This window comes from Aythya ferina (assembly GCF_964211825.1).
Source record: "Aythya ferina genome assembly, chromosome: 7".
Lineage (NCBI taxonomy): Eukaryota > Metazoa > Chordata > Aves > Anseriformes > Anatidae > Aythya > Aythya ferina.
Window position 1 is genome coordinate 20,694,336 of NC_140302.1, and position 25,929 is coordinate 20,720,264.

The 25,929-nt window shown below is 41.3% G+C and overlaps 1 protein-coding gene across 15 annotated transcripts; it reads left to right on the top strand.

The window, feature by feature from the left end:
- Nucleotides 1–1,725: 1,725 nt before the first annotated feature.
- Nucleotides 1,726–24,920, top strand: LOC311439691 (uncharacterized protein). Of its 15 annotated transcripts, XR_014694897.1 has the most exons (6): nucleotides 1,726–1,936; nucleotides 2,131–2,254; nucleotides 2,387–2,447; nucleotides 3,270–3,373; nucleotides 3,531–3,644; nucleotides 23,113–24,920. XR_014694897.1 is itself a non-coding variant. In XM_084525671.1 (5 exons), exons 3-5 carry the CDS (start codon nucleotides 2,417–2,419, stop codon nucleotides 23,221–23,223), a joined length of 246 nt encoding a protein of 81 aa, XP_084381797.1. In that variant the 5' UTR covers nucleotides 1,726–1,936; nucleotides 2,131–2,276; nucleotides 2,384–2,416; the 3' UTR covers nucleotides 23,224–24,920. The 15 variants fall into 15 exon arrangements, 11 of the variants coding, with proteins under 11 accessions (XP_084381797.1, XP_084381796.1, XP_084381800.1 ...); XM_084525671.1 differs by lacking the exon at nucleotides 3,531–3,644 and having other exon boundaries at nucleotides 2,131–2,276; nucleotides 2,384–2,447; XM_084525670.1 differs by lacking the exon at nucleotides 3,531–3,644.
- Nucleotides 24,921–25,929: the final 1,009 nt, after the last annotated feature.

The following is a 25,929-nucleotide window of genomic DNA, read 5'->3' on the forward strand; positions in this document are numbered from 1 at the left end:
TCTAAAGGACATGACCTTGGAAAACAGTAGAAGGGCATCTTTAAAGCCTTACCAGAGCAGAAAAAAATGGACAATAAATAAAGTAAATTTGGAGGGGGGGGGGGTGGAAAGGTGTCCCTGGTTATGGCAGAAGATAAAGGGCTTCTTGGCATAGCCATAGGGCTGAAACTGTGAAATGTGCTGCAAGACAGTCCATAGAGTTACAGGTGGCTTGATGATGAATACTTTGGGAGCATAGGTCCTGGGAAAGGAAAGCCACCTGTTGTGCAGCAGCTCTCTTGTCTGGTGTGCTTTCACTTACCCACAAGTGATCACTGGAATAAGAACCTTTATTTGGGGTGGTGGCAGTGGAAAATCATGTTGTAAGAAGCACTAGATAGTGCTTCATACTATTAATAGCTTCTAAGAAAAGATACCATGTCCCAAGAGCAAAAGCATGCTGGGTTGTAGCCTGCTGCTAGGAGAACTTATCTAAATGTAGTCCCCACAGAGGCTGACGATTGTTTCCATTTACTCTCTAAGTCAAATGTGTTTTTTTCCACTTCAGTGCGGGATCAATTATACATATCTCTGAAAGCCCACAGGTACAAGCACCTCTAACTCAACAGACTACAAGGCGCACATACATTTCTAATTTAAGGAGCCAAAGCTTAACCAAATCTGTATTTCCTCATGCATCAGTAATATTCAGAAAAGGAGGAGAAATCCAGCTTTGTTTGAGTGATGACCCATGAAGGTTGCATTAAGAATGTTCAAAGCATCATAGATCCATTCCAAGCAGCACAATAAATGCTCCAGTTGTGCTCCTACAAAAGTCACACAGGGATGGCAGGAGGCTTCCCCCTGACTTCTCTGGGTACAAGAGCAATGCCCAGGTGCTGAAGCCATTCCGAGTAAAAATGGGGACACAGCATCCTCACACAGCTGATCACTATCAACACAGTGGTGGGGATGCTTGCAATGCCCAACTCCAGAGTAGGACACATAGAAAAGAGGAGTCTCCCAAGGAATGGGAGAAGTTCCTCTGTGGATCTCCAGAATCACATGAATGAAAGCTTCTTTAGCCACCACCCACACCCAGTGCTTTTGTAAAGTGTGAAATGCATATGGAGTGCTTGTGCTTTGCACTGAAAGAAAAATTACTTTCTGACAATTTCCTGAAAGCCCCAGGCATTTTTTTTCTGAAGTCAATGGCAAGAAAAAACAATATACTGGAAGGTGAGAAAGCAAAGATCCTCGCTCAACAGTGAGAGACCTTCAGAAGCATGGGGAGGCTGCAAATATAGCAGCAGCAAAGGAAGAGGGTTCTGTGACTGGAAAAAGCCTTATTAAACAGAAAGAACTACGGAAGGTTTAAAATATAGTTCACTGAATTGTACATCAAAGTAGAAGCTAAGGAAATAAGTTGGGTTTTTGTCCTTGTTCATGTTTATTTTTAAAACATTAACTTATTAATGGCTGTATAGATGTCCTCCACGTTCATTAATATCTGGCCTTTTTTCTGTGCAAAAGCAACACTTGAGCCCTATGCCACTAGGACAATTTACTGCTGTTAATTATCAGAGCAGCTGTTCCTTGGGTTCAGATATGACAGTGAGGATTTAAAACTGTAAATAATGCCTTTACACTGGTAAGGCAAAAAACTAACCTTAAATGCAGGAGACAGCTGCCGAGAGTTATCTTAATGTTGGAAAACCCATCTGTGTGCACTCTGTCATCAGTCATGACCTTTAGGAGCTTGGTTTTAGTTAAACAGTATAGCTCCATAGCCAGGCAGCATAACAAACAACACCCAGCACCTCCAGCTCTCTTCTGTGGTAAAGATTTCTGAAAAACATCCTTTATCTCCAGGATCTGTTATTTTCAACAGGTGATGTAGCTGGATCTGGGCTCTTCTGATGGCATTTATGCTGGGCAGTTCTATAGAAAACTTTAAGTAAGTTGCTCTGATACCCTGACAGCCTGCAAAAATCAGAACAAAAAGGGAGGCGGTATTCAGGAGCTGTTGACAGGAATGTGCTGGACCTCCGTGTTTTAAGCTTATTAGATATGATACATCACAGATATTTGGTTCAACTGCTGAAGGATTTTGTTCACCATCTTTTGTTATCAATTCTTTTTGAGCAGCAGAAGCCATGAGCTTTTGCAGTTAATTTACCAGCAACAGAGACTACTCTCTCTGCTCTTCTGGCTTCTGCCAGAAGCCGTACCCGAGGAGCCAGCTGTGTTGTGTTACCAATCTCTGTCCTCTCAGGTTGGATCCCCTAACAAATCAGGTGCTGACTTCTCAACTCTTCTTCCAGAAGAGCTTGTCATTGAAATGTCTTTGTCCTTTTAATAGCAACAGCTCTGCTTCAAATTACAGTGGTTAATTTCTTTGAAGTAGGCTCTCCTGGTGCTAATTGTGTCCACAAGGATGGAAATTGCTGCTAAATCAACAGACGCAGGTATGTGTAGTTGCTAAGATCTGAATGCAAAGCTATTTTAGTCCACAACCACTCCTTCCTTGCCAGCACAGCACCAAAGCCAGGGACACGCTCCCCGTGTAGCCCCTGCTCTCTGGGAAATTCCTGTTCTGCCCGTGGGATGGAGAATGAACCCAGAGGACAGTACAGACCAACCTCCTATGGTCCCAGTTTCTCCCCACCTATGCCCTGAGAGTAGGGATGCTCTGCACTGGCATTGCTTTTCATTCATTTCACAGTGTTTGTTTTGCCCTTGAAATCCCCTACTCCATAACTGTAGTTTTTTTGGTTGTTGTTAGTAACTTTTTTTGACATACAGCTTGAGAACAACTGTTTTTTTTCTTCTTGTTGTTGTTGTTTTGTTTTTTCTTAAACATTATATTTAAACCATCATTTTTTATGTCTTGTTTCAAACTTTACCTAAAGCCAGCTAACACATTCACTAAGTCTTGTTTAAGGCTGCCAATGCCCCTTCTACCAAGGTGTGACTCCCAAGGAAACTCAAACTGGGGCCAACTTCTGTGGTGCCCTTGCGGACACATTAGGATCAGGGAGATTACACATGACACAGTTTTAGATAATGTAAGACTGGAGGAGAACCTAATTCTGACCTTTCTCTGTTTAAATCTGGAGTCTCTCCACTAATACTGTGTTCTTGTAAAACAGGCTAGTTTAGAAATAAATATATGTTTTTTTCCCATTAGCGAATCTTAATTTTATTATCACAAGTGAAACAGATGTGAAAGGAGTGGTGCTGTACGTTTTCCTCATGTGACAAACACTATTGCACATTAATTGCTGCAGGCTCACAAAAACCAACCCTACTCCAGAAGTTTGGAGAATCTTCTCAGTGCCGTCCACACTCCAGCCAAAGCAAGGCTGCTGCAGGCTCTCCTCAGGATCTCCAGGTAAGGGCTTGTTCCCTGTTTGGTGTGGAACCCCTTGCAGAAAGAAACATGACAGTGAGACCAGTTCCTCCATCCCACAACACTTGTAGAAGCTGGTTGACTGTAAACATAGCAAGAGTGGACCAGGGCTCATCAGTGCTGTTTATTAATCTTTCAGTTCGCTAATTAAAGAAGCAGAACACGGCCTTGCTCTCTGCATTGCTTTCTACTGTAGATGAAGTATTAATTTCAGTGTTAACTGCAAGAGGACATTGGCAAGGGATGTTTGGATGTGAGTGGGTTTCTGGCTTTGTTTTAGTCTGTTTGTGAACATCTGCTGGGGTGGGTGGCTGCTTCGGGGGGGAGTGAAAATTAACTTTATTGATTGAGTAATTTCCTTTATGAAGGATCTGAAGGGGATGGCTGCCTGCAGAATAATATTTGTTAAATTGCCATATTTGGAAAATGAGTCAGCGAGAAAATAGCATGCAAATCCCCCAGCTTATCTCCAGAAGGGAAAGAACAGAATCATGCTAAGAAAGGGGGAGAGATGCTAGCCCAAGGGTGCCAAACTAAAATGACCCTAGCATGACTTTTGTTTGATTTTTGTACAGAAAAAACTATTTTGAAATGGCCAATGTCAGTATTTTTTAATTTTTAAACTTTTTCTTAGTGAAAAAATAGCACTCAAATAATTGTCTACCTGCAAAATATCTCTAGGTTCTTGAGTGTCCGTTTATGCTGGGTTTTGCAGCTCTATCCATTACCTACCTTCATTGACTTTTTCTAGAAAAAAATAAAAAAATAAAAAGATATAAAGGAGAACACGATACATTTAAAGTAATGAATAAGAAAAGAAATGGAAAAGAAACTCCTTTGCATTCTATGAACTATATTACCATAACTCACAGGGTAGTCCAGACCCCCCCCACCCCCCCCCCCCAAAAAAAAAATAAAAATAAAAATAAAAAAAATAATAATAATAAAAAAAAAACAAGATCTCCCAGAAAAACCCTCGTGTTTTAGACAGCAAGGCAGCAGCCCCTCTGATTAGCTAAAGTTACTATCTCTTTAGCAGTCTTTTCACCACTGACCCTTTAGCATTTACTGTGAGCCTTTGTAGAGGACGCTTTCTGTTGTCTCTTGTTCTGGCAGCTGGCTCTGTACAACCCAGAGCTGGCAGAAATGGTTTCCACCTTCTACCAGTCTGCGGGTGTTTGGGTTCTTGTTTACTCTTGTGTTCCTCCTGATCCTGAAGAGGTGCCACAGCCTGGCTTGGCTTGGTGTTGATGTGGGTTTGGAAGGACTGCCGGGGAGGTGGCAATGCTTTTGCTATGTGGAAACCCAGAGGGAGGGGATCAGAAATGTGAAGTTACATCAGGGCTTTTGTTCTTGGCCTTGGGACAGGAGTGGGAAATGGTAAATGAAACAACGTGAAATCTGATATTTACTAAGTAAGCTTTTAACACTGGTGCGTTGGATGGGGACACTGCCTGTGGCTCAGAATAGCTCTGCACTGATGCAGGGAACACATTCCCAGACTAGAGCTTGGAGTCGGTGCTGGTGCAGATGCAATCCCGGTATGGGAGCATGGTGGAGGCAAAGCTGCTGTGCCATTGCAAGCTGTGAGATTTTTGTTTGTTTGTTTTGTTGTTGTTGTTGTTTTAAAAAACTCTGGCTGATTTATCCTCATCTGATACCAATGTCATTTTCTTTTCCACCGATGCTGGAAGAAACATGCACTGCATTAATGCAAATGAAAAACTCCTCAGTGTCTTCTGTGACAAGGAGTGTTTTTCAATACACCTGAAAACTGATCTCTGAAGTGGTTTTCCTATACTTTTTCAAAGATGTAACTTCCAAAGTTTATTATAGGAGACCAGTTGATCAGAATGGTATTGACATATTGTGCTGCAAGTAATGTCAACAACTGGAGGATTGTAAGGTGCGAAACGCACACAAAGTAAGCTGTAACACAGAGAAGTGCAATGGGACATGCAGGGTGGTCCTTCATGAGCAGACAGAGGTGTCATGTCAACAAAACATGTCAAAAATACAACTCCCTACACATCAGAGGGAGTTAGCTCTGGCTAGTGAGGGTTATGGCGCTCTTTAAAAGATGAATCTTGTAAAAATTGTATTTAAACCCTTGATTTACATTAAGGGTTGTGTTCTGGTCCTGGACTGCAGAGTGTTGTTATCCTTGCTCTGTTTGCTTTAATAAGATGGATGTATCACCCTCACGTTCCAGTGAAATACAAATTAGGTTATTTCCTTCTAGCTAAAGCTTCCTCTGTGTCTTAATTGGATGTATTCGAATTCGCCTTGTGAGATTAGGGAAGAAGAACATGCTGTGCAGAAAATCCTGCCCAGTCCTGAGGACTAATGAGAGGGCTGCAGAGGTTGCTCCACCATCTCCATTGATCTGCCCCAGAGCCCCCATTTAAGCATCCACAGAAGGAGAGAAGACAATTAAGTGTTGCATAAAAGGGTTGCACAGTACTTAGAGAGGGATGAAGATCTGCACTATTACATGTAACACGATTATTTAAATGGCCTGCATGCCTAGAAATTCCTACAGTCTTCCACTAATGTTTTTCCATGGGCAGCGCATTCAGATGTTGAAGTTGCCATTGCCATTTTAATTCTAAGCACACTTATTCCAGCCTTGAGTTGCTCCCTGTCTGGTAGACACGAGCTACATTTAGGTGGAACCAGCACCGTGAGTGTCTTAGGGAAGTCAGACAAGTATCACTTCTGATCTGTCCCGAAATGGCAAACACCAACATGTGTTGGTGCTGTGTTTAGCAGAGAGGATCTAGTTGGTTACACCAGAGTGAAGAATGAGGACAAACAGCCCTGGGCTCGCACCATCTCCTGCAGTAGTTAACTCCAGCTTTGGGTGGGTTCCAACAGGGGCACAACTGTCTCCTGGGAGCTCACCACTCTTGAAAGCAAAACCCAAGTTTTAACATTTTTTGTGTGTCTTTCCTCCTGCTTTCTTGTGTATTTGGATTTACTTCTAGTAGGAGGACCAGCAATGGTGTCTCTCGTTTTGTTGTTTTGTTTTGAAACAAGTGCAACTATTGACAACTACACTAATAATAGACTAATTCAGTGGTAAGCCACCAAAATGGGGTTGTTTAAGAGAAAAAGCTGAGCATATGACAGAGGAGAATAAAGCTAAGGGTGTGGTTTGTTGTTTTTTTTTTTTTTTTTATCCTGGAGCTGAAAGTGCTGAGAGGATCCAAGTGCATTCTTCTGCTACTGAACTGGATGTTAGGGAGTTAAAAGAGGTAATTTCAGTAAACAGAAACCTCATGAAACACCAAAATTCTTTGAAAGTAGAGGAATAGGGACTGCCACAGAGGTTGCAGTGTGCTGAGAGTTAGCAATATGCCTGTGTACTTGTAGTACCTGTTCACTGCTTGAAGAAAGCCAGCTTAAGGAATCTTATCACATATTCGCTTCTTGAACAGTATCTGGGATTTTCAGTGTTCTTGCCATTTCTGAGCATGCATTACATTCTCTGAGTCTCTGTTCTGACAGGGGGTGGGAAAAATAAAAACTTCAAGTTAGAAGTCTGAGTTTCATGGGAATTGTAAATGTCTCAATGAATTTCAGTGGATCTTGAAACAAGCAAAATGAGACTATTCCAGGGCCTCTGTGTAATCAATTTCTACATTTGTATGACTCAGACCATGAAACATGAAATGCTGGGTTATACACTGTGGGTCAAGAAGAAAAATAAGGTTGTGAATTGTACCTTACTGACAAGTATTATTGCAGGACAGTGGTATTAATATTGAACTTTTAAAAAAGAAATAGTGTAAATTAACTGAAGTGTAGCAAAGCATAAGAGTCTTGGGGTTTGGACATGAGAAGTTTAATTTCATAGTTCTTTTTTGTTGTTGTTAATTTACACTTTTCTCAAAGCACAGGGAAAGCTAATGTGAGAATTTGTGTATTGAATCAACATGATGTTACACACTAAAGCTTTTTTTTTTTTTTTTTTTTTTTTTTTGCTTTTGATGATCTTTTGCACACAGAACAGTAGGGCTTAAACGACTGAGAGAGTTGCAGCCTCTCCAGCCTCTAGGCATCTGCCGTGGGTGCCTGGAACAGTAGGGGCTCCCAGAGCTGTCATCAGTCAACACCCTCACAGCAGCCTCCAAAGCTCAGCAGGTGATGTAAGCCCAGCGTGTGAATAGGTTTGCATTTTTTCCACAAAGATCATGCCCAGAGACAACCTTATGAAGTTAGCAGTTTGACTAGCTCTGAATAATCCGGATCTATGGCTAACACTACTTGAAAAGATGTTATGAGAGAAAAGCACTTTTTGGCACTCCTCAAAAATATCAGCCATATATTGTTTCACCCAAACCCTAAGGTCAGTGTAGTGCTTGTGTGTACTGGCTCAACCCTGAAAGCATCACTGCTACCATATAAAATTTTAGACAAAATCAATGATTTTTACTTTCTAACACTTCAGATTAACAGTCAGAAAGCCTGAGTAAAGGGTCATGCAAAGTCTATACACTCAGCCAGAAGCTGCCCAGGTACCTGAGTACTTGGGTAAAATTTTACCTGAGTAAAATGTCCTGTTACGGGCTTCAAGCTCCAGGAGAAGCCTTCCTGAAGGAGCCTGGCTCTGGGTCTGCCCTGAGGACGGTTCCAGTGTCTGTTCCTTCAAGGAGCAACATGTGCGTTGCTGGGAACATTTGTTGTGCACCTTTCCCAACACAAGAGGTGATTACAGCACTGGCAGAGCAAGCAGCAGATTTGCATTCACGTCCCTGCTCAGCCTAAGATAATTCAAATCCACATGTCCTATTTTCAGGGCGACAGCTTATCCTGGAAGAACACCCTTCCCTCTCCTTTTGAATGCATGCCACCAAATCAAAATTAATTAAAAGGAGAGAAAGCATGAATACAAAGAAACAAAAAAGCTGCAGGACTGTGGGCTAATGCTTAGGGCACTCATTGAGAAGAGGGGAGTCCTGAGCCATGGCTCGTGTCCCTAAGATGAGTTGTGTTTGGCACTTGATCAATAATACATGCAAGCATTTCTGGCAGCAGAGAGTATAGCCAGGGCTCCCTGCCTGCTCTGGAGTGCCCTGAGCATGGTGAAGGCTTTCAGTGAGCTCTCAGTCCTTCCCCAAACAGCCACCAGGGTTTTTGTCTGCGCCACTGCAACCTGCGAGCCAAGGGCACCGTGACTGAGTGGCTCCTGCCACTGGGATGAGCTGAGGCTCTGCTGCTGGGTGTGGACAAGGCCAAAGCAGAGCCGGATGCTGAGCTCCTCTCTCCCCAGTGGGCTGAGACACTTTGGGCATGTAAGGTGGTGCAGCTCAGAGTGCATGGGCAGAGGAAGTAGGTATCTGTCAGAGTTTTCTCCAGTTCTGAGAGTCAACCAAGCAAGGAGAGTCCAGGAACAGGTGCTTGAGTCCTGGCTGGGTCCTTTCTGATGTCTTGTATCCTTTTTTGTCTCTTTCAGCTCAGTTAGTCCAAGTTCCCTCATGGCATGGACCCTAACAGGCCTCTGAAAGGCTGAGAATTTCAAGGCATTACGCATTATTAGTGCAACTAAGCATGAGAAATGCCCTCCTGTATGAGGAAAAGCTACCCTTAAATCTGCTTCCAGTCTCTCCATTAATCTTAAGGCTGTCTGTTCAAGAAACTTCTGACAACAATGCTGTTCATTTCAGTACTTACTGATACTGGCTGTTTTTGGGGATGTGTAAGTTTGGCTGTAATGACTTCTTAGTCTGGACAAGCTCAGCCAGGACATGTTACTGGAAGAGGGATCAGCATTGGCTCGCTCTGCTGTGTTGGCAGGCTTTCCCCGTCAGCGATGCCTGTTTTCTTTGCTGCTGGAGCCAGAGAGAGAAAGCTGAAATGGAAGTTGGGATTGGCAAGGCAGGAGTGAGGTGTAAGGACGTGAATCTCAGCATTCTAATCACAGCTACGGTTGCAGTTAGAGATACGGCAAAGATAAAATATGCAGCGTGCCTGAGGGACCTATATATCCAACTGCTCCTGGATTGCTATCTGACAAGTTAATTAACCATAACAATGTTGAAATACATACTCAGAATGATTGCTTGGGACTGGACTCAGCATTCTCTCATCATAGTGCCACAGAGAGAGCACATGATAGAAACTTCAGGGAGTAAAGGAAGGAGTGAAATAAGAGATCTGTTTCTCAGCCAGGATGAGGGCATTCAGTCCAACAAATCCCACATTACAAGTGATGTTAAAGATGAGTGAGATCCTTCCAAACCACAGTCTGGACCCTAAGCATGCTTGGAGAACTGAAGAGTAAATAACTTTTCCTCTATGGCATGTTCACCTCTAAATTAACTCAAAATAAATAAATAAATAAATAAATAAATAAATCCTGGTTTTAAGGAGGCTTCTTTTCTCGAACTTCTGTTTTCTAGTGTCTTCCAATTTATTTCACCCCAGAGTGGGCATTTGTGAGTCCTCAGGCTTTCTGTGGATGGCAGAACAAGAGCGTGAGCTGGGGAGTGATGATGGAGCATGTCTTCAGGGCGAGCAGCACGAGGCTCTGAGTTCAGCTCACTGAATGAATTGCTTGCTCAGCTGCAGACACTCGGATACACGGTGCTAAGCGTCTGCACTTAGATACATCATGATTGTTGGTATCTGCTGACAGGTTTTGGTGCAGGGGAATGAAATCCTCTCTGTGAAGGAGAAAAGTGCAGAGGTGGCCATAGCTGACGACTTCTGTCTTGTAGGAAATGCTGATGTGTCAGCGTTTGTTCTTGTCTGTGTGGGACAGAAAGGTGAACAAGTTTGATATGTGTGGTTTGCTGGTAGAGAAAAATATCTGTAGGAGATGGCAGGTCGAAGTGAAAATCCAAACCTGGCCACCATTATTTGCCTTGGCTGTTTGTATATATGTTCATCGGAAGCATTCTTAAAATTACCTTTAAAAAATTCAACTTTTTTTTTTCTGTTTTATTAGCTGTAGAGGTATATTTATGCGTAGTTTGATTCATCTCTCATATATCTTGTGCTTTTACAAAACTTCGCAATTGAATGAGCTGCTTAGAAAAATTGGCAGGTTTGTGGTGGGGGTTTCTTCCAGCATGTGAATGTCTGGGCCATCTTAATTTCCTGAATAATTGATGATCAAAGGAAAGCATCTCCTCTGAATCGAAAATTAATTGTAGCCAAATTGTAGGGAACTCCAGCAATGATAAACAAACAACACCACCAAATAAATAATAATAATTAAAAAAAAAAAAAAAAAAACACACAGCCATCTCATAAAAATGAGTTAAATGAGTTCAGTTTTTCTTTTTCTCAGAGATAAATGTCACTGTTTAATCAGAATCTTTTTGGTTGCACTGTTTATTCACCTGAAAGCGAGCACTACAGCATATTCTTCTTTCCTCACCATAATTTGTTGTTTTCTTTCAAGCCACAATACCCTGTTCCAGGAAGAAACCTGGGAGGAGGGCACGGGGAGGGATTAGGAGGCCAGTAGAGCAATATTTGATTATTGCAGGCAGCAGAAAAAACTCGGACGTTGCTTTAACATTACCCCTAGCCAAAGTTCTAAATGTCACTGTGTTTTGGATAGATGTTTATTGAGACAAAACAGTAAGATGTGGTAGATGTAGCTGAACGTTCATTTTCATTTTATGGTGGCTGGCTGTTTCTGATTGAATGAGAAAAGCCAACAATGCAAACAGACCAAAATGAAGTTTTGGAGTAAACATTGCATCTTGCAGTCCTTAAGCAAATTTCCAAATAATTCAGATGGAAATCTTGCTGCAGGAAGGATTGTTTTTTGGCAACAAAATATAAAAGCTACAGCAAAACATGGGTAATTTTGACATGATTTATTGACTTTCTTTCTTGTAAATTACTTTCTTCTTATTTGTGCTTGTAACAAGAAATCTCCTCCTTTCTGCACAGCCACAGAGCCTGCTTTAAAACCTAAAAATTGTTATTGGCCTGTTTTCAGCTGCTTCTCTTGACGTCAGCAGGGAGATCTGGCTCTCCCTAAAACACGTTAAAGTAGTAGATGTGAATGTTATAAATATATCAAGAAATAAAGAGATTTCTTCAAAATAAGGGAGCAGCAGCTCCTACATCAGCAGATACACTGCCATCTCCACTAAGCAGTAGGCAGAGGTATGGCTGTCTGGATAGCTGCCCTTCTTTCTGTGCTGTTGGCTTCTGTTCTAAAGCACATCTATTATTTCTGAAGGATTCAGTCATATCAAGTTAAATCTAAACAAAGGAAGGTCCTGACAAGTCAGACTAAAAAGCAGAATCATTTTACTACAGAGTCAAAAATAAATCAAATGTTTGCAACAACTTTATATTCCCTGTGCAGAAATAATGCTTCCTATTCGGGCATGATGACTGTGTTTTGTTTTTTTTTTTTTTTCCACTGTGCTTTCACATTGCAGGAGATGCAGAGGGTAACCCAGGACATCAGTAAGTGGCTTTTCTTGTAACATGAGATTTTCATACAGCTTGCGTATGAGCAAAGCGTTTGTGTGCAACTCAGCATGAATAATCCTGCAAAGATGATCATACTTGGTTATTGATGGAAAGATGATACAGTTCCTCAGCCACACAGAAGCAGCTCTCCCGATGGTTTGCATTAGTTCATATAGAAGGCATCCAGACTATGTCGCCAGCAGACAGCTCTGCCTTTTTAGGATGAGGCAGTGTTCTTGTCAGAGTCTGCACTTTTCCGTGTTGCACAGGAGCCTGATGAATGGGCAGATGTTATACCAATCTGACTCTCACTTCTTTCATGCCAGATTGATTATGCTGTCTCAACATAACACAGAGCCTCTCTCCCTAGGGTATATGTTGGCATTTCTTTGAGTCTAAATATGTAATTTGCTGTCTTTCTGAAGGCATAGATTGTGTTCATCGCCATCTGTGGGTGAAAGCTATATTCTTCACATGCTTAGGTCCACATAAAATCCTAAAGATTTGTGCACAGGAGGGAGAATTTCTATCTCTTCCCTCGGCCAGCAGGGGATTTTTAATGTGGGAACATCCTGAGGAGGTGTTGTAATATTATTAAGCAATTACTGTTAGGGCTACCTGGACCAGTCAGTCCTGAGCCTTGAATTGTTGCAGAATACACATCTAAAATATTGGACACTGAAATTTTTGGCATTTGGTACATATCTGCTTTTTTTTTTTTTTTTTTTTTTTTTTACTCCAATGAAGTCTGTACTTTTTTTTTTTAAAAAAAAAAAAGGCAGTAGAAATAGCTCCAAGGATACTAATTCTCCCTACTCCCTAAAGAAATTTAACATGATGAACATGATTCTTTGCAAAACTGAGCTGTGATCTACTCAGAGATCATGCCCTGACCCCCCAAGGGCTAAAACTCTCCATTCATAATAATCATGTAATATCTTGGCTCCTGTCACCACTGCTACCATAGCGGCGGAAAAAGAAAAAAAAATGTATTTACAAGAGAGCAGAGCCCAGTGCTTTATGAAAGTGAAGGTGTTGGTCTCCACTTGTGTGAAGCTACACTTAGGCCAGGTGCCTGCAGAGCAGCTGGTCGCTCACCACCTCCTGCGAGCTCAAGGAACAGAAACCTTGCCCTGGTGGAGGCACTGGAGCCTGACCATGGGTCACTGCAGCCCAGAGAACCAGATCAGTCACTGCCACTTGGCACAACAGCACTGTTGAGCTTTACTCACAAGCTTTCCACCACTTGATGCAGTCTGGATCATAATGTTTAGGCAAGGAAGTATCCTGATATTTGCCTCCAACTTCAAATTTATGGTTTTGCAGAAGCTGTCAAATTACTTGTTTGCTCTCTGGTCTAAATTTGCAAAATTTCTGAATGCTCAGAATGCTCAGAGGAAAAAAAAGGGGGGGGGAGGGGGGGAAACACTGAAAATATTGTTCCACAGTAAGCTTAACCAGTTAACTTCCACTTGTAGAAAAAGAAGTCAGACTCCAGGCTGCACAACTCCTTTGAACATCTTCTGACCCATGTTTGCCAGTAATGGATCTTCCTAGCAGGAAGTGTGGGTTATCATGACACTGCTGTGAGAGCACCTCTGGGATCGATCGGTGGTGAGGAGGGAGAGTTTTGGAGTCCCACTCATTTTTTATAAATCACAAAAGAGTAGTCAACCACAGAATTCTGACTAGTTTAGAAATTCTTTCTGTTGCCTAGGTTTTCATTGCAGCCATAACTAACAAAATGGCTGAACACAAAAAGAAAATTCCTCTTGCTCCTTCTCTCCATGAGAAGTCCCAGGAACTGCTCTTGGGGAACCTATCATTGCTATAGTATTTCATTTCTTTTCCTGCAATAAACTGTCAGTTCCAGAAGGAAAACAGTCTTCTCCTAGACTCTCAGTCCAATAGGAGATTCATTTCTCCTAAGGACTTATATCAGTTCTCCTATCTATAGCTTCTCTTACTTTATAGCTTTTGTTCTGTAAGTTTCCCCAGGGACATTCCACAATACTTCCTGCTCCAGACTTTCACCAGCGCCAAAGAGAGCTGAAGTTACACCCATAACTTCCTTAGATTCCTGAGAGAATGCATAATCTCCTCTTTTTTTAGCTTGCTGTAACATGCTGAAGTGTTGCAAGCATTAGAAACTGTTAAAAGGTCCAAATTGATGTCACCAAGAGATGAGCAGCATATAAGGTCCCCAACCTGCATCTATTATGCTGCTCTATGTTAAATATACTGGAGAATGCAATGCCTCTCATCTAATTGAGACTCCACTTTCTACCAAAGACCTGTACTTTTAATTAATAAAAGCTGAAAGAAAGCCTCAAGCAGAGGTGTTGTCTTGTAAATCATTAAATTCTTAAGTCTTGATCTGAAAAAAAGAACAGGTTTAGACTGCCATGCTAGCGCAGAACCTCACTACCTTCTCTCTCAAGGATTATAGCCTTCAGCAAGAAAAAAATGTGCAGAGGGTGTGAGAAAAAGAGAATCAGAGGTGAAATGTAATGCTGACCCGGGCAGTGCACTGTATTTATATACACATGTTTCTATTAACTACTAGAGCTTATTTCTCCAATGTAAAATATTTACAGCAACAGTTACATCACTGCAACAAAATTCTGCTTCCAGTTAAATTTGGAACAATAGCACAAGCTTCTTATGGCCATTTTTACAATAATATCTGCTTAAGATATCTTGGAAAGCCATATAACATTTTATCCTTTTGAAAGACATTTCCTTAGCCATGTACTATACTTGTTCCCCACTCTGCTTTTCTTGGAAACTTTGTATAAAAATGAAGTATTTGTTAGGACTTCCTCACTATGGGTTTCACTTTACTATGTAAGGGAGAAATGACTTTTTTCTTTCTTAATCCCCCTGCAATGTTAGTTGGAAAACTGTTTCAGTTTGAGAATGTCCATGTTGGGGCTGAAAATGGAAGATTATGGCTATAGATCCTGAATAAATCTCAAATAGTTGCTGAAGCTTGAATTATGTAGAAATTGTCAATAGTAGATCCATGATAGTGTCTTCCCTCTGCTACTTGCCTTCTTCAGTCTTGCAAAGGATCTATTAGATCTCCTCAAGGTTTTCACAGAGCACTGCACAAGCTGTATCAAAGAAAGTGGCTTAGGAATTACAATTTTGGGGGGTTATTTGTTTCTGTAAATAGTTTTGTATCTTTTTTTCCCCATTATTTTTAGTGAAAGTAATGGTTGCTAGAGTTGACCACATGACAGCAGTACAATTCCTAATGAGATTCAACCATTTGAAAATATAAAAACTAAAATCTAAGGGTCCCTGAATAATAAAGCTAAGTGCTCTTTAGGTATTTAGGATAAGGTAGATTTGTGATCCTGTCGATTCATTCTTGTACTAAACATCCAAATTCTTTAACTTCTATTTGAGGCAGTGCTTTTGCCATCTAGAAACCTAGAAATTTCCCTTACCCTACACAAAGGTTTTCAAATTTGGAAACACCTCCAGCATGGTCAGTTAAAACAGTTTTGGTGGTGTTCATCTCATGGTTCTGTCCTTGTGTCACGGCAGTTCTGGGAGCAGGGCTGGCCGTGATAAAGGGCTCTGGCCCTACAGCAGTTCCCAGGTCAGCATCTCCTAACAGTCTGGTTACAGCCTGGTCCTATCCAGTTCCCTGAATGCCTACTGGGGGCCAGCTGCCAAAACCCATCTAAGTCCCCAGTGTCTGGACAGTGACTGACAGCTGTTTGTAAACCCTGGTTGCATGAACGCAGCCTGGCCTTTGCTGGGGCCATGGGATCCACAATTCTGCTCCCTGCATGCCAGAGCCACTGCCACCTCATATGAGCCCGTTGGGGCTTCCTGTGAAATCTTAGTCGTGGTGTCCTCCTAATCCACTCCGGCAGGCTGATAAAGCCATTTGCTGGCTCCTGGCTTAGCCCAGCATGCTGCAAAGATGGGGACACACAGAAGTGGAGATAATCACAATGTCAGCATTTTGGAGCTGCCATGCTATGAGATGCATGCTACCACTCGTGCTGTGAAGGCTGATGGAGCTCTGTTCCTGTGCATGTCCTTCAGGGGAAGAAAGAAATAGCAGCAATAGTGCTAGCATTGGCTGCCAAGCTGAGAAATCCACTGAATGCCATGGCCCTGCTCACCTTTGTGCTCCTCCAACATGTGAACTCAGCTGGTAATGGAAACAATTTACAAGGCAATAATTTCTAATTGGTGTCACCTATTAACTGCCACAAACCCAGAGGCATAGCAGCAACTCAGCTGTTATTCTTCCAAGAAATAAATATATCAACTATTTTATTTGCCCCTACAGAGGAGGAGGAGACAGACAAAGAAAGAAAGAAAGAAGCCACTAGCAAACAATTATCTAAAATTTTCTGCTTGGATAAGCAGATAGCTGGTATGAAAAAATCACACTCAAACAAAACAAGGTGGGGCTGTCTTTCATTTTCTAAAGACAAGAAAGCAATCTTTGGCTTTGTAGGTTGAAATGAGTACAGGTTGAAATGAGTACAGGAAGTACAGGGAGAGGTGGAAACTCACTTTTCTAGGACCTTCCCTCATTCTTTCCCCCATGCTTTCCAACCTCTACTAATCCAATCATTTTGTCATTTAGCATAGTTGTGAGCAGCAGGTAGGACTAGAGGACTGACTAGATGGTATCTCTCTCCCTTTTTATTTTAAGGTCCTTTAGGGAATTTCCAGAACTCTTTTCCACGTGATGTAATTTGAACAGATTTTTCTAGTAAGACTTATGACAGGTTCAATTTTAACCCCATTCTTTTTGCAAATGACAATTTATTTAAATTTATTGAAAAGTAACATTAGCACCAAACCCAAAAATAATCTGACATTTTTTGGCAACTGAGGGAAAGCTGTAACACAAGACAGGAAAAAAAGCTTTCCTATGTTATTGACCTGCTCAGGGCAGGTGGAGATTGGCATGGCCACTGATGTAATTTTATCTCAGGCTTTGCTTGATGTCTTGCTACCCCCCGGTGAAGCCTGAAATGCAGCACACTGAGCTGAGCTGTTGTATGGCCATCCTTGTGCTGTGCTGGAAGGAGGGACGGGGCTGACATAACTACTTCAGGAGACATGGGAGATCCTTCACACAGTAAATGTGGTGAATTTTGGTTAAAGTAAATAAAGCTCTTTAGTCAAGGAGCTGTTACGTGAGAATGTCTGCTGAGGCCAGAGTTAGTTTCTTTAGCTTTGAACTTGACATTTTATCTTCATGTTTTTCTAACTCATTTAACTGTGAGACGTTGGTATTGGAGTCAATCAGATATGGAGGTTTATTTGTGCTGTTATTCATATCTGTTCTCATACTTCATTGGTTTTTTAGGCTGCATGACAGGGAGAGGTGAGGTCTATCTTTCTCCTGCTTGTGTGTTAGTTATTCTAGCATGGGATTGATAACGCTCAAGGTTTATTGCTTCAATAATGCCTGCAGAGTGCTTTCTCATCATTGCTTGGATGTGTTGGAAATTGCCACAGGCCTGGAGCAGAGGCTTGAGGCCTGGGTTTCTGCCCATGGCAAAAGAGCTGCTCGGCACAAAGCAGGGTATACATAGAAGCTCCACCAGTGCAGCCCGTGTTGTCACCAGGCCTTGGGAAGCAGGACCAAAGCTCAGCCACAGCCCAGCTGCTGCCTGACCTCCTGCTGCCAGTGAAGGAGAGATTTCAAGCATTTTCCAGAAATATGGTGCTTCCATAAAGGTTCCCCTTTTCATCAAATGGAAGACACTTGTGCTGCTGAGACACTCTGGGCCAGTGGTGGGAGTGAAGGCAGACAGAAAGGTTTTTGTTTTGTGGTGGGGAGGTGGATAGCTCTTCATGTTCAGTTATCGGTTTGAACATTACTTACCAAATCTGACATCTGAAGCATGATTTGGCTTGCTGAAAAACCTACAGTTGCATTCTTGCTGAGGTGATGCAGGAAGGGCAAACAGCATGTAAGTTCTTATGGGCAAAGGCCAGAAGTCCTACATGGTCTTCTCCTGATACATCTTTTGGTAGTTTGAGAAGTTTCTGTATCCAAGATTGCAATCAGGCTATCAGGCTCAGTAGTCTCAGACTTATATATATATTTTAATTTCTTATTAGTCTGTTTAGGCTTATGACCTACCACTCTGCAACAGTCAGTTCAACAATTTAATTTTACAGGGTAAAAAAGGGGAAGAAAAAAACATAATTAAATTCCTCTTTTTTTTTTTTTTTTTTTTTTTTTTTTTTTTTTTTCCCTACTTCTGCTACAGAAAGACCTTGTATTGTGAGAGTGAATAATCATCTCCAGGCAGACATGTCCCTGCTTGCTGTCTGTGCCCTTCTAATGTCCTAGCCTAGCGCTGGATTGATGCCAGTCGTGGATTAACATGCATTTCCTTAACATGGGGAAGTGGGACATCACATGAATATTATCTTTGAATTGCCTCTGGCTGTTTTTGCCAGCCATCTGTCCAAACTCTGCAACAACAGCCATTTGTTTGGGCTGAATACGGTGCTCTGGTTCAGGCCTGTATCACTACTCCTTTCCTTAGGACCTCACTTGCTCCCTCCACTCTAACCAGTACATCCCAGCACACAGCAACCCACATGAAGCACTGAATTCATGTTTTTGTTGTATGCCAGAAGGAGAAAGCTGTCACTGAGACAAGCTTGCTCTAAAATGGCCAGTGGCCTTGGGCTCAAGGCCTACACACCAGCAAGGCAACAAGCCCTGGGTGAAGCAAGGGAGCAAGAGCTTGGCCCGGTCATCTCACGAGTGCCCTGAATGCCAGCTGCTGCTGTTATCAAGACCTCTCTTTCTTAGCTCTGAGTGGAGAAGCCCTTATCTCAAAGCTCTTGCAAAAATAAGAAGAAAGAAATCTACCTTTCCAACTGCTACCCCAAACTATGCAACTGATAGATCCTAAATCTGCTCTCCCAGGTCTCAGTATGGCTCAGTAGTCAGTCTTGTGTATGTGTGTGTATATATATATAAAATAATAATAATAATAAAAAGCTTCTGAAAATATTATACTGAGGCAAGCCAAAAAGGCTATGATTTCTACAGGACAAACATACGAACTGTGCTTTCAAAAGACCTAACCCGTAGTGAAGTACGGTAATTGCCAACATGTGTATCTTATTTTCAAATGGCAATTCAGCCAATTTCAGTTAATAAACTGAATTATGTATTTGTTTACAGTACTCTATTCAAAAGAAAAGTCACATTTATAATAATCACATGCACATGGAAGTTCTTTTATTCACGTCTTATCAGTTGTTCATGCTTTTAGAAGATTCCTCTTATTCCATTTTCACTGAAGCAAGAATTATTTTAGTTCAGAATATGATTAAAGAAAAATTAGTTAAGCAAGCTTGTTTACTAAGCAGCGCAGATGAAATGAGAGTCATTGTTGCTCTGTATCAGATCTGTTCTGGGGTTTCTGCTGACAGACAAAGCTGGTGTGCTCTGTGCCTGCCCCACAAATCTGGCCACGTGCCAGTAGGACTCGGGAGCTGCAGCTGGAGCAGCAGCCCAGTGACCAGCATCACCTCCTTTCCTTTTGTCCCCCTCTTTTCCAGAGCAAGTGAACGTTTCAGACTTTTGACAGATCCAAGTGCCGCTGTCACTCAGTACAACCTTGCAAATAATGTCTTTCAAACACTGCTCTCCACATTGTCCAGATTGCGTCATTCCCACACAAACCAAGCCAAATTAATGTATTTTTAAAGTCCCTATTACAAAAGCATAGAAAGTGTCTACATAGCAGTTTAAAGGAGAAAGGACTTGCTGCCAAAACCAATGGAGAAGTTAACACCATATTCAATTGTTTTTAACAGTTGCAAAACAGAATGTTCTCTTTTCCAGTCCATTTAAGTCTTATGATGGGTTTAGCCAAAATTATGATTGTATTACCAGAAGGAGGTAAGTAGTGATGGATTTTCTGCTGGAATATATTTTTTTCATTGTTGTGCTTCAGCTTTCATGTGAAGAACCATTTTCATTCATCTAGTCTTTACCTAATTTATATATTTATATTCTCTACCTCTTTCCTGTGTTTTGCAATCCCAAAATAAGTAGTTAACCACACAAAAGTACTTTAATATTTCTGTCTGCTGTTGTTCCCCTAACTCCAAGCTCCTAGCAGGTAGAACAACTGCGAGATATCCTTACTCCCTTTGAGTGATGCCTCACTTCACAAATAGCTTTACTGACATCGGTGGATGTCCTCGTTATGTCTGGCAGCAGCTATCAAACAGATTTATCAGCCTGGTGAGATTCTGGCAGTTCCAACAGGGTCACCAGCCTGACAGAAGTACAATTGTTTATACAGTTTATATGGTCGGAAGCCCAACAGAAGTGGGATAAAACAGGAAAAAAATGAGAAAGGCTGCGGTAAAAGCTAAATAGCTGTGAACACAGATACTGTGATCTGCCTCTCATTCGTAAACACTGCTGTTGAATTCTGTGAAACTCCTTTAAGTGTTTTATCATCTAAAATAGAGAAACAATTTTTTGCATTTGAATATAATCTGTGCACATCAGGATGGTTCATACATACAAACATTAAGGACACACTGCAAAGAGCTCCAAATGGCTATCTTCAGATACCATCTCAGCTTTGTTGCAGAAGTCGTTGCAATAGCTTTTATGGACAGATGGAAAATATTATGCCTTGTTTTTTTTTCAGCTACAATGTCATGAGGGATTTTCCTTTAAAAGACTTAATCTTGATCATACCATGCCCCCCCAGATTGTCCTACTTGTTCTGTTCTCCCAAAAGAAGCACCTGACAGGCATTTATCCTTGTGTTTGCTAAATAATACAATAAGAGGTCCATTTAAATACAGAGCTAATCCCACAACATTTCCTTTCATTTCAGCTACTTTGTTGTTTCATCATGTTAATTAAGTATTTAAGAGGCCAAAATCACTGTTGTAATAGTCAAGGAATGGGAGTTAGTTAAGCTCCACATCTAAAACTAATAAACTTGTCAAAATCTATAGGGTCTGATAATAACCGCATGTTGTTTTGCGATGATAACTCCATCCTTATAGAATGCAGCACTTCATAAAACTTGAATTATTCCGTATGTCTGAGTACTATGAACAAAGATGCTAGGCACCTGGGAGACTGGCTGTGGGAACCGGTAAGAGCTAAGAGCATGCAGAGCTATCCAATTCTCAGTCAGAAAATGTTGTGTGTGTGAGTAATGGCCGTGTGTGGCTAGTGAGGGAAAAGCTGTCTGGATTATCTGAAGCAGTGAAGTTTGGTTCCTGAGAATAGTGATTTTAAAAAGTCAGAACTGATCTTGGGCATCCACTCAGAAGTTGAAGGACAAGCAGTGGAAATGTGAAACTCCAGCTCTGTTCTCCTTTGAGGTGTTTCTCCAGCTTCAGGCTGTTCCAGTGACCCAACAAGCAGCCTGGAGAACTTATTACCACTGTTGATCGTACTGTTTGTTGCTCTTTGACTGCAGTGCTCTTAATTTTGGCTGCTCTGTCAACACAGAGCTGCCCGAACCACTTAATGTCCTCACCTGGAGGACTATACCAGCAAGGGGTAGGCAGGCTGCCGCCATGAGCCCTTGTGTTCCTGTAGGCCATTCCCACTGGCTTTTGTTATTCAGGTTCTCAATCTGAGGGTCCACCTAGACGCTCAGCTAGTCTGTGAAGGTCAGGCAGAAGCCAGGACACAGGAATGCTCTATTCTAGTTGTAGCTGATGAGAAATGGTCTGCTGAAGGTTGAATATGAGTAGAGGAAGAAGAAGGATCTTCAAAGGGTAAGATGAAGAACCTGGACTTTACCTTACTTGTGTTTCCCTCAGTGTGCACAGCACATGAAGGAACTGTGACAAGAGCCTCCAAAAGTGTGTCTGAAACAACATTCACTAACAGTAAATGAAAATTTGGTTGTGCACAGAGTTGTCCTGACCTTGGTCAAGGTACATGGAAAATATTTCCAGCTTTGTACTGCACACCTTTTCATTTGATCAAATGACAGTCTCTGAATAAGTGTTGGGTTTTGAAGGTTCTTTTATTACCTCTGGGTTCAGCAAATTGCGAATTTAATACTGGTGGAAGGTTTTTGTTTGTTTTGTTGTGTTTTTACCACGACAGTGAAGTGACGTGTAGCTGAAACTGTTTCTCAGCTCCACACATAGAGGTGTCTAAGCTCAGGCAATACACAGTTTAAGCTTGAAGAGTGAGGAAGGTAGGGATTAAATTTTAATAGTCCTGCTTTTTTTTTTTTTTTTTTTTTTTTTTTTGACTTTTAGCTAATGAGGCCATAGCTGGATAGCTGGTTAAGTGCAGGGTTTCCAAACCCTGTTTCATTTTAAACTGTGCCACTTCTTTAAATGGGGGATTCTAAAAAGTGAAAATGAGGAAACACCAGAAACAGGAACTTTAACTGTTGTATGAAGCCAGTTTTATACTGTAAATGCAGACAATCTAGAGAAGTGACAGGATTTGCCTTTAGTATAGGTCTTGTTGAAATAATTAGCACTAAAGAGATGAAGCTTTGAAGAACAGAGTCCTGATATACCATGAAATATTCATTTCTAGTAAGTCATTTAAATTAGAAGTGTTGAAAAGGGAAATTGTTCCAAGACTTCTCACAAAGTCTGTTGAACACTGAGTTGGGAATAAGGAGGGGGAGAGGAGAAGGAGGGTTGTTTTGGGTTTGTTTTCTTTTTTTTTTTAAATTAAAGCCTGAGATGGAGCTTACCATGTTTATCTTAACAATGAATTCCTTGGTATTTCTCTTACATAGTCATATGATGCTGACCAGAACTCGGAAGGAAATGTTTGAAATTTATACCTAAGCTCCTTTTCCCATTCCAGAAATCTGTATTGTGGGGTATAAAGTAATATGAACCAGCAAGACTGCCCAAGGTGTTGGTTAACACTGTTCTGGAAGATTTATTACCACCCAAAACATGAGAAATTCTTCTCGGTCAACTGACTTTATAGTAATAAGACCTCAATTAAAAAAAAAAAAAATCATTCTGTGGCAATGTTTGAAAAAAAAAATCCCTTTGTACTGTGTTGTAACAGGCTGCCAGCCAATGCCATCCACATGTCTACTTGGTAGCAGAAAAGATTTTCAGCATGTCTTCTTACTAAAATGAAACATTTTATATACATTTCAAAAGCATCTTGGCATTTTAAATCAGATGATTGCATACATTTAATTTTACTTTGAAAAGGAAAACAAGGTTCACACCATTTATAGTTTGGCTTCACTTCATATCACTAACTTTTTCTCTCCCTTTTCAAGCGTCTTTCAGCAGAAACCCCACTATGCCAACCAATTTTAAGCAGAACTGCTTGGATTAAATGCGTCTACATTTATGAAGCAGAAACTAAAGGGCACAGTGCTACAATTTAGGGACGTGCCATCAGCGGAGTTACAGACATGAACCAGGGGTCTGGAATCTGCCTTCCCATGTGAGCTCAGCTCACATGAGCCCCGAGTTCATCACCGTTAATGCTTTGCCCACAAGACTGGAACAAGCAACGGGAACAGTCAGATAGTCACTGGAGACATTTGCATCGTGAGCAAATGGAAAATTGCTGGGGCAAGGATGTCTTGTGTCCTTGACCTGTGCTTCCAGTTGTTCAGCAATCTGTTTCCATCAATTATTCTTACTTGTATTGTGGTAACATCTAGGAGCACCAGTATGGATGAGGACTGTGTCATCCCTAGTGTGATACAAAGACCCAAGAGACCTTTTCTGTTTGGGGTGCATTTGCCATGACCCATGGACACTGACAGCAGACTGGCCTCTGACTGATTCTCATGAAAAATCTATGCCAGAGCCCAAGGTGAAAGGTTTCTGGATGCAGAGCACCACCAGTGTATTGCAAGGAACTCCAACAGGACCACATTCAGCCTTAGGACAGGCTGCTTGACCCTCCTTCATCCAGAAATCCCAGTTTATGGCCATCCAAGAGTTCATCAAGCATGCAAGAAGTATAAGATGAAATATTTCAAACTCACTAGAGACTTAACAGACTTAAGGCTACTGGGGAATTTCCAACCAGATTGTAAAAAGATACTGAGCAAAGTCCTATTTTGGAAACAGTCTATTTGCTAGAAAACAGGAAGCTTTTCTCTTCTCTTCCCTGCAAACTATTTCTTTGGATCACTGAGCAGCCTATAACAACATTATTTCCTTATCTCCATCTGTTAGCATTTATTTATAGTCTTTTGTATCATACACAGATTGCCAGCTTTCTTTGGGACTGCCCTTTTATTCCAGTTTTGTACAACATTCAGCACAACAGCTTTCTAACTGAGGTTTCTAGGCACTCCAGAAACATGGATGAATATTGCCTGCACACAACTCTGCTGGCTTCTCAAGTGCAACACTTGGAAGCATGTATAAAAATCCAAATTAATGTCATTTTACCTGGTTTTTGCCTTTTCATCTGTAGGGGCAGTAAAGTGAAATCTTTCCTTCCAGAGCTGTTGCTCTGCTGACAGAGCCAGTCACCTTCTCAGCAATGCTGCTGAGAAGAAGGGGCACAAAAGAGGCTTCTAGAGTGTCACCTCTCAGAGGCAGAAGGAAATACTTGCAGCTACTTCCTAAATGTGCTGTTGTTCAGGGATGATGTGTTACCCACAAGATCATAGGAAATTCTGCCAACTCATCTTCTCAGGTTTTTGTAAGTGTTGTACACACACATATTAAAGATTATGATTTTTAAGCTAGCTACTCACCTGAGTAGATTTAAATAGGAGAGGAAAGGAAAGGAAAACACCTCTTTTGAAGAAAACTCATTGCTCTTAACCAATACATACATAGCCACCTCTTGCTCTGTGTAGCATAAAAAGTCATTGTAAATATAAAAATGTGACACAAAAAAAAAAAGGTAATATTTTAAAAAAATCACTTAGTACTTTACTAATATTGCTATTCATGGTATAAGAAAAGGGAGACTAATTTCTCAAAATTCATTATTAAGGTTACAAAACCTTTATTGTTGTGTGGGTTTGGACTGTTGATTTTGGGAATGCACCTTTCAGATACATTTATAAGTCTTGTTTTTATGCCAAATAAATGATTACTGTGTTCAAATCTATCCCCGCTGGTGTCCGCACAGTATTACGTTCAGCGGGACAGGCAGTTCTGGGTGCTCAGCATACCTCTCGTGTGCATCAGATGCTGTCAACATTTTGGCATGGAATTCACTGGAGTCCCACCTTCTGGATCCACCCTCATGGCTCTGCAGGGCTGTGTTACTCCTGTGGGCAGAGGGAATAGATGGTTGCATCATCCCCCTCATGCACCTGTCCTGGATGTATTTGCTCTACCTCTTCTGTGGGTGCCAAATTCACGGTCCTACAGAACTGGGATACCAAGGGGTTTAGCAGAGTAGCTTGAAGTGTATGTTGCAACACGGGAGTGTAAAATCACAAGTTTTAAGGGTTATGACTAGAATTATTAAAATGAAGAACAATAACGAAGTAAAGCAATAAGTTTAATTGTTTTTATTGTAACTGGCAATTTACTAAGAAGCAGATTGCTCTTAATGAAACTATTCATATGAGTAAAATGGGCAGGAATTGGTTCTATAGCTCTCTAAGGCTGAAATCTAATCACATTGGTTAATTTGTTATTTATCCAGAACATTTTGTTTATTACCTTATTGTCCTTCACAAGTAACTCTGCGTATAAATTTCTCTGCTCCCTCTCTTCTGATTATATGACTGTGGAACCTGAATGTAGCAATTTAAATAATTCAGTGGCTGCTGCTCTCTGTAATCAGCATTTCAAAAAGGGTCATGGATACCTTTTCTAAAAAGGTTGTCAGAACAACCCTTCTTTTCTGGCTGCTCTCTTAAATCACAGTCATTGTGTGCCACCCAGAGTTGGGATAGCAGAGCCAGGGCACATCACAGGCTGGAGGAGAGCAGTAGTCACTGCAGTCCTGGTATATCAAGCATCTCCTTCCATGTTTTCTCCAGAGATGAGTGACTTTATATACAGCTAAATAATAAAAGACTTCTCCTGTGACAAAACACAGGGAGGAAAGCAACATCCTCAGTAGTTACAGAAATAAAATGTATGGCAGAAAACTGAGATTTAAT

Coding starts and splice junctions, on each gene's coding strand:
- LOC311439691 (XM_084525670.1), top strand. CDS start 1,899: ATGGCATTTATGCTGGGCAGTTCTATAGAAAACTTTAA. Junction 2,255..2,386: donor ACCAATCTCTGTCCTCTCAG/GTTGGATCCCCT, acceptor TCTTTGAAGTAG/GCTCTCCTGGTGCTAATTGT. Junction 3,374..23,112: donor GCTCTCCTCAGGATCTCCAG/GTAAGGGCTTGT, acceptor TCCCTTTTCAAG/CGTCTTTCAGCAGAAACCCC.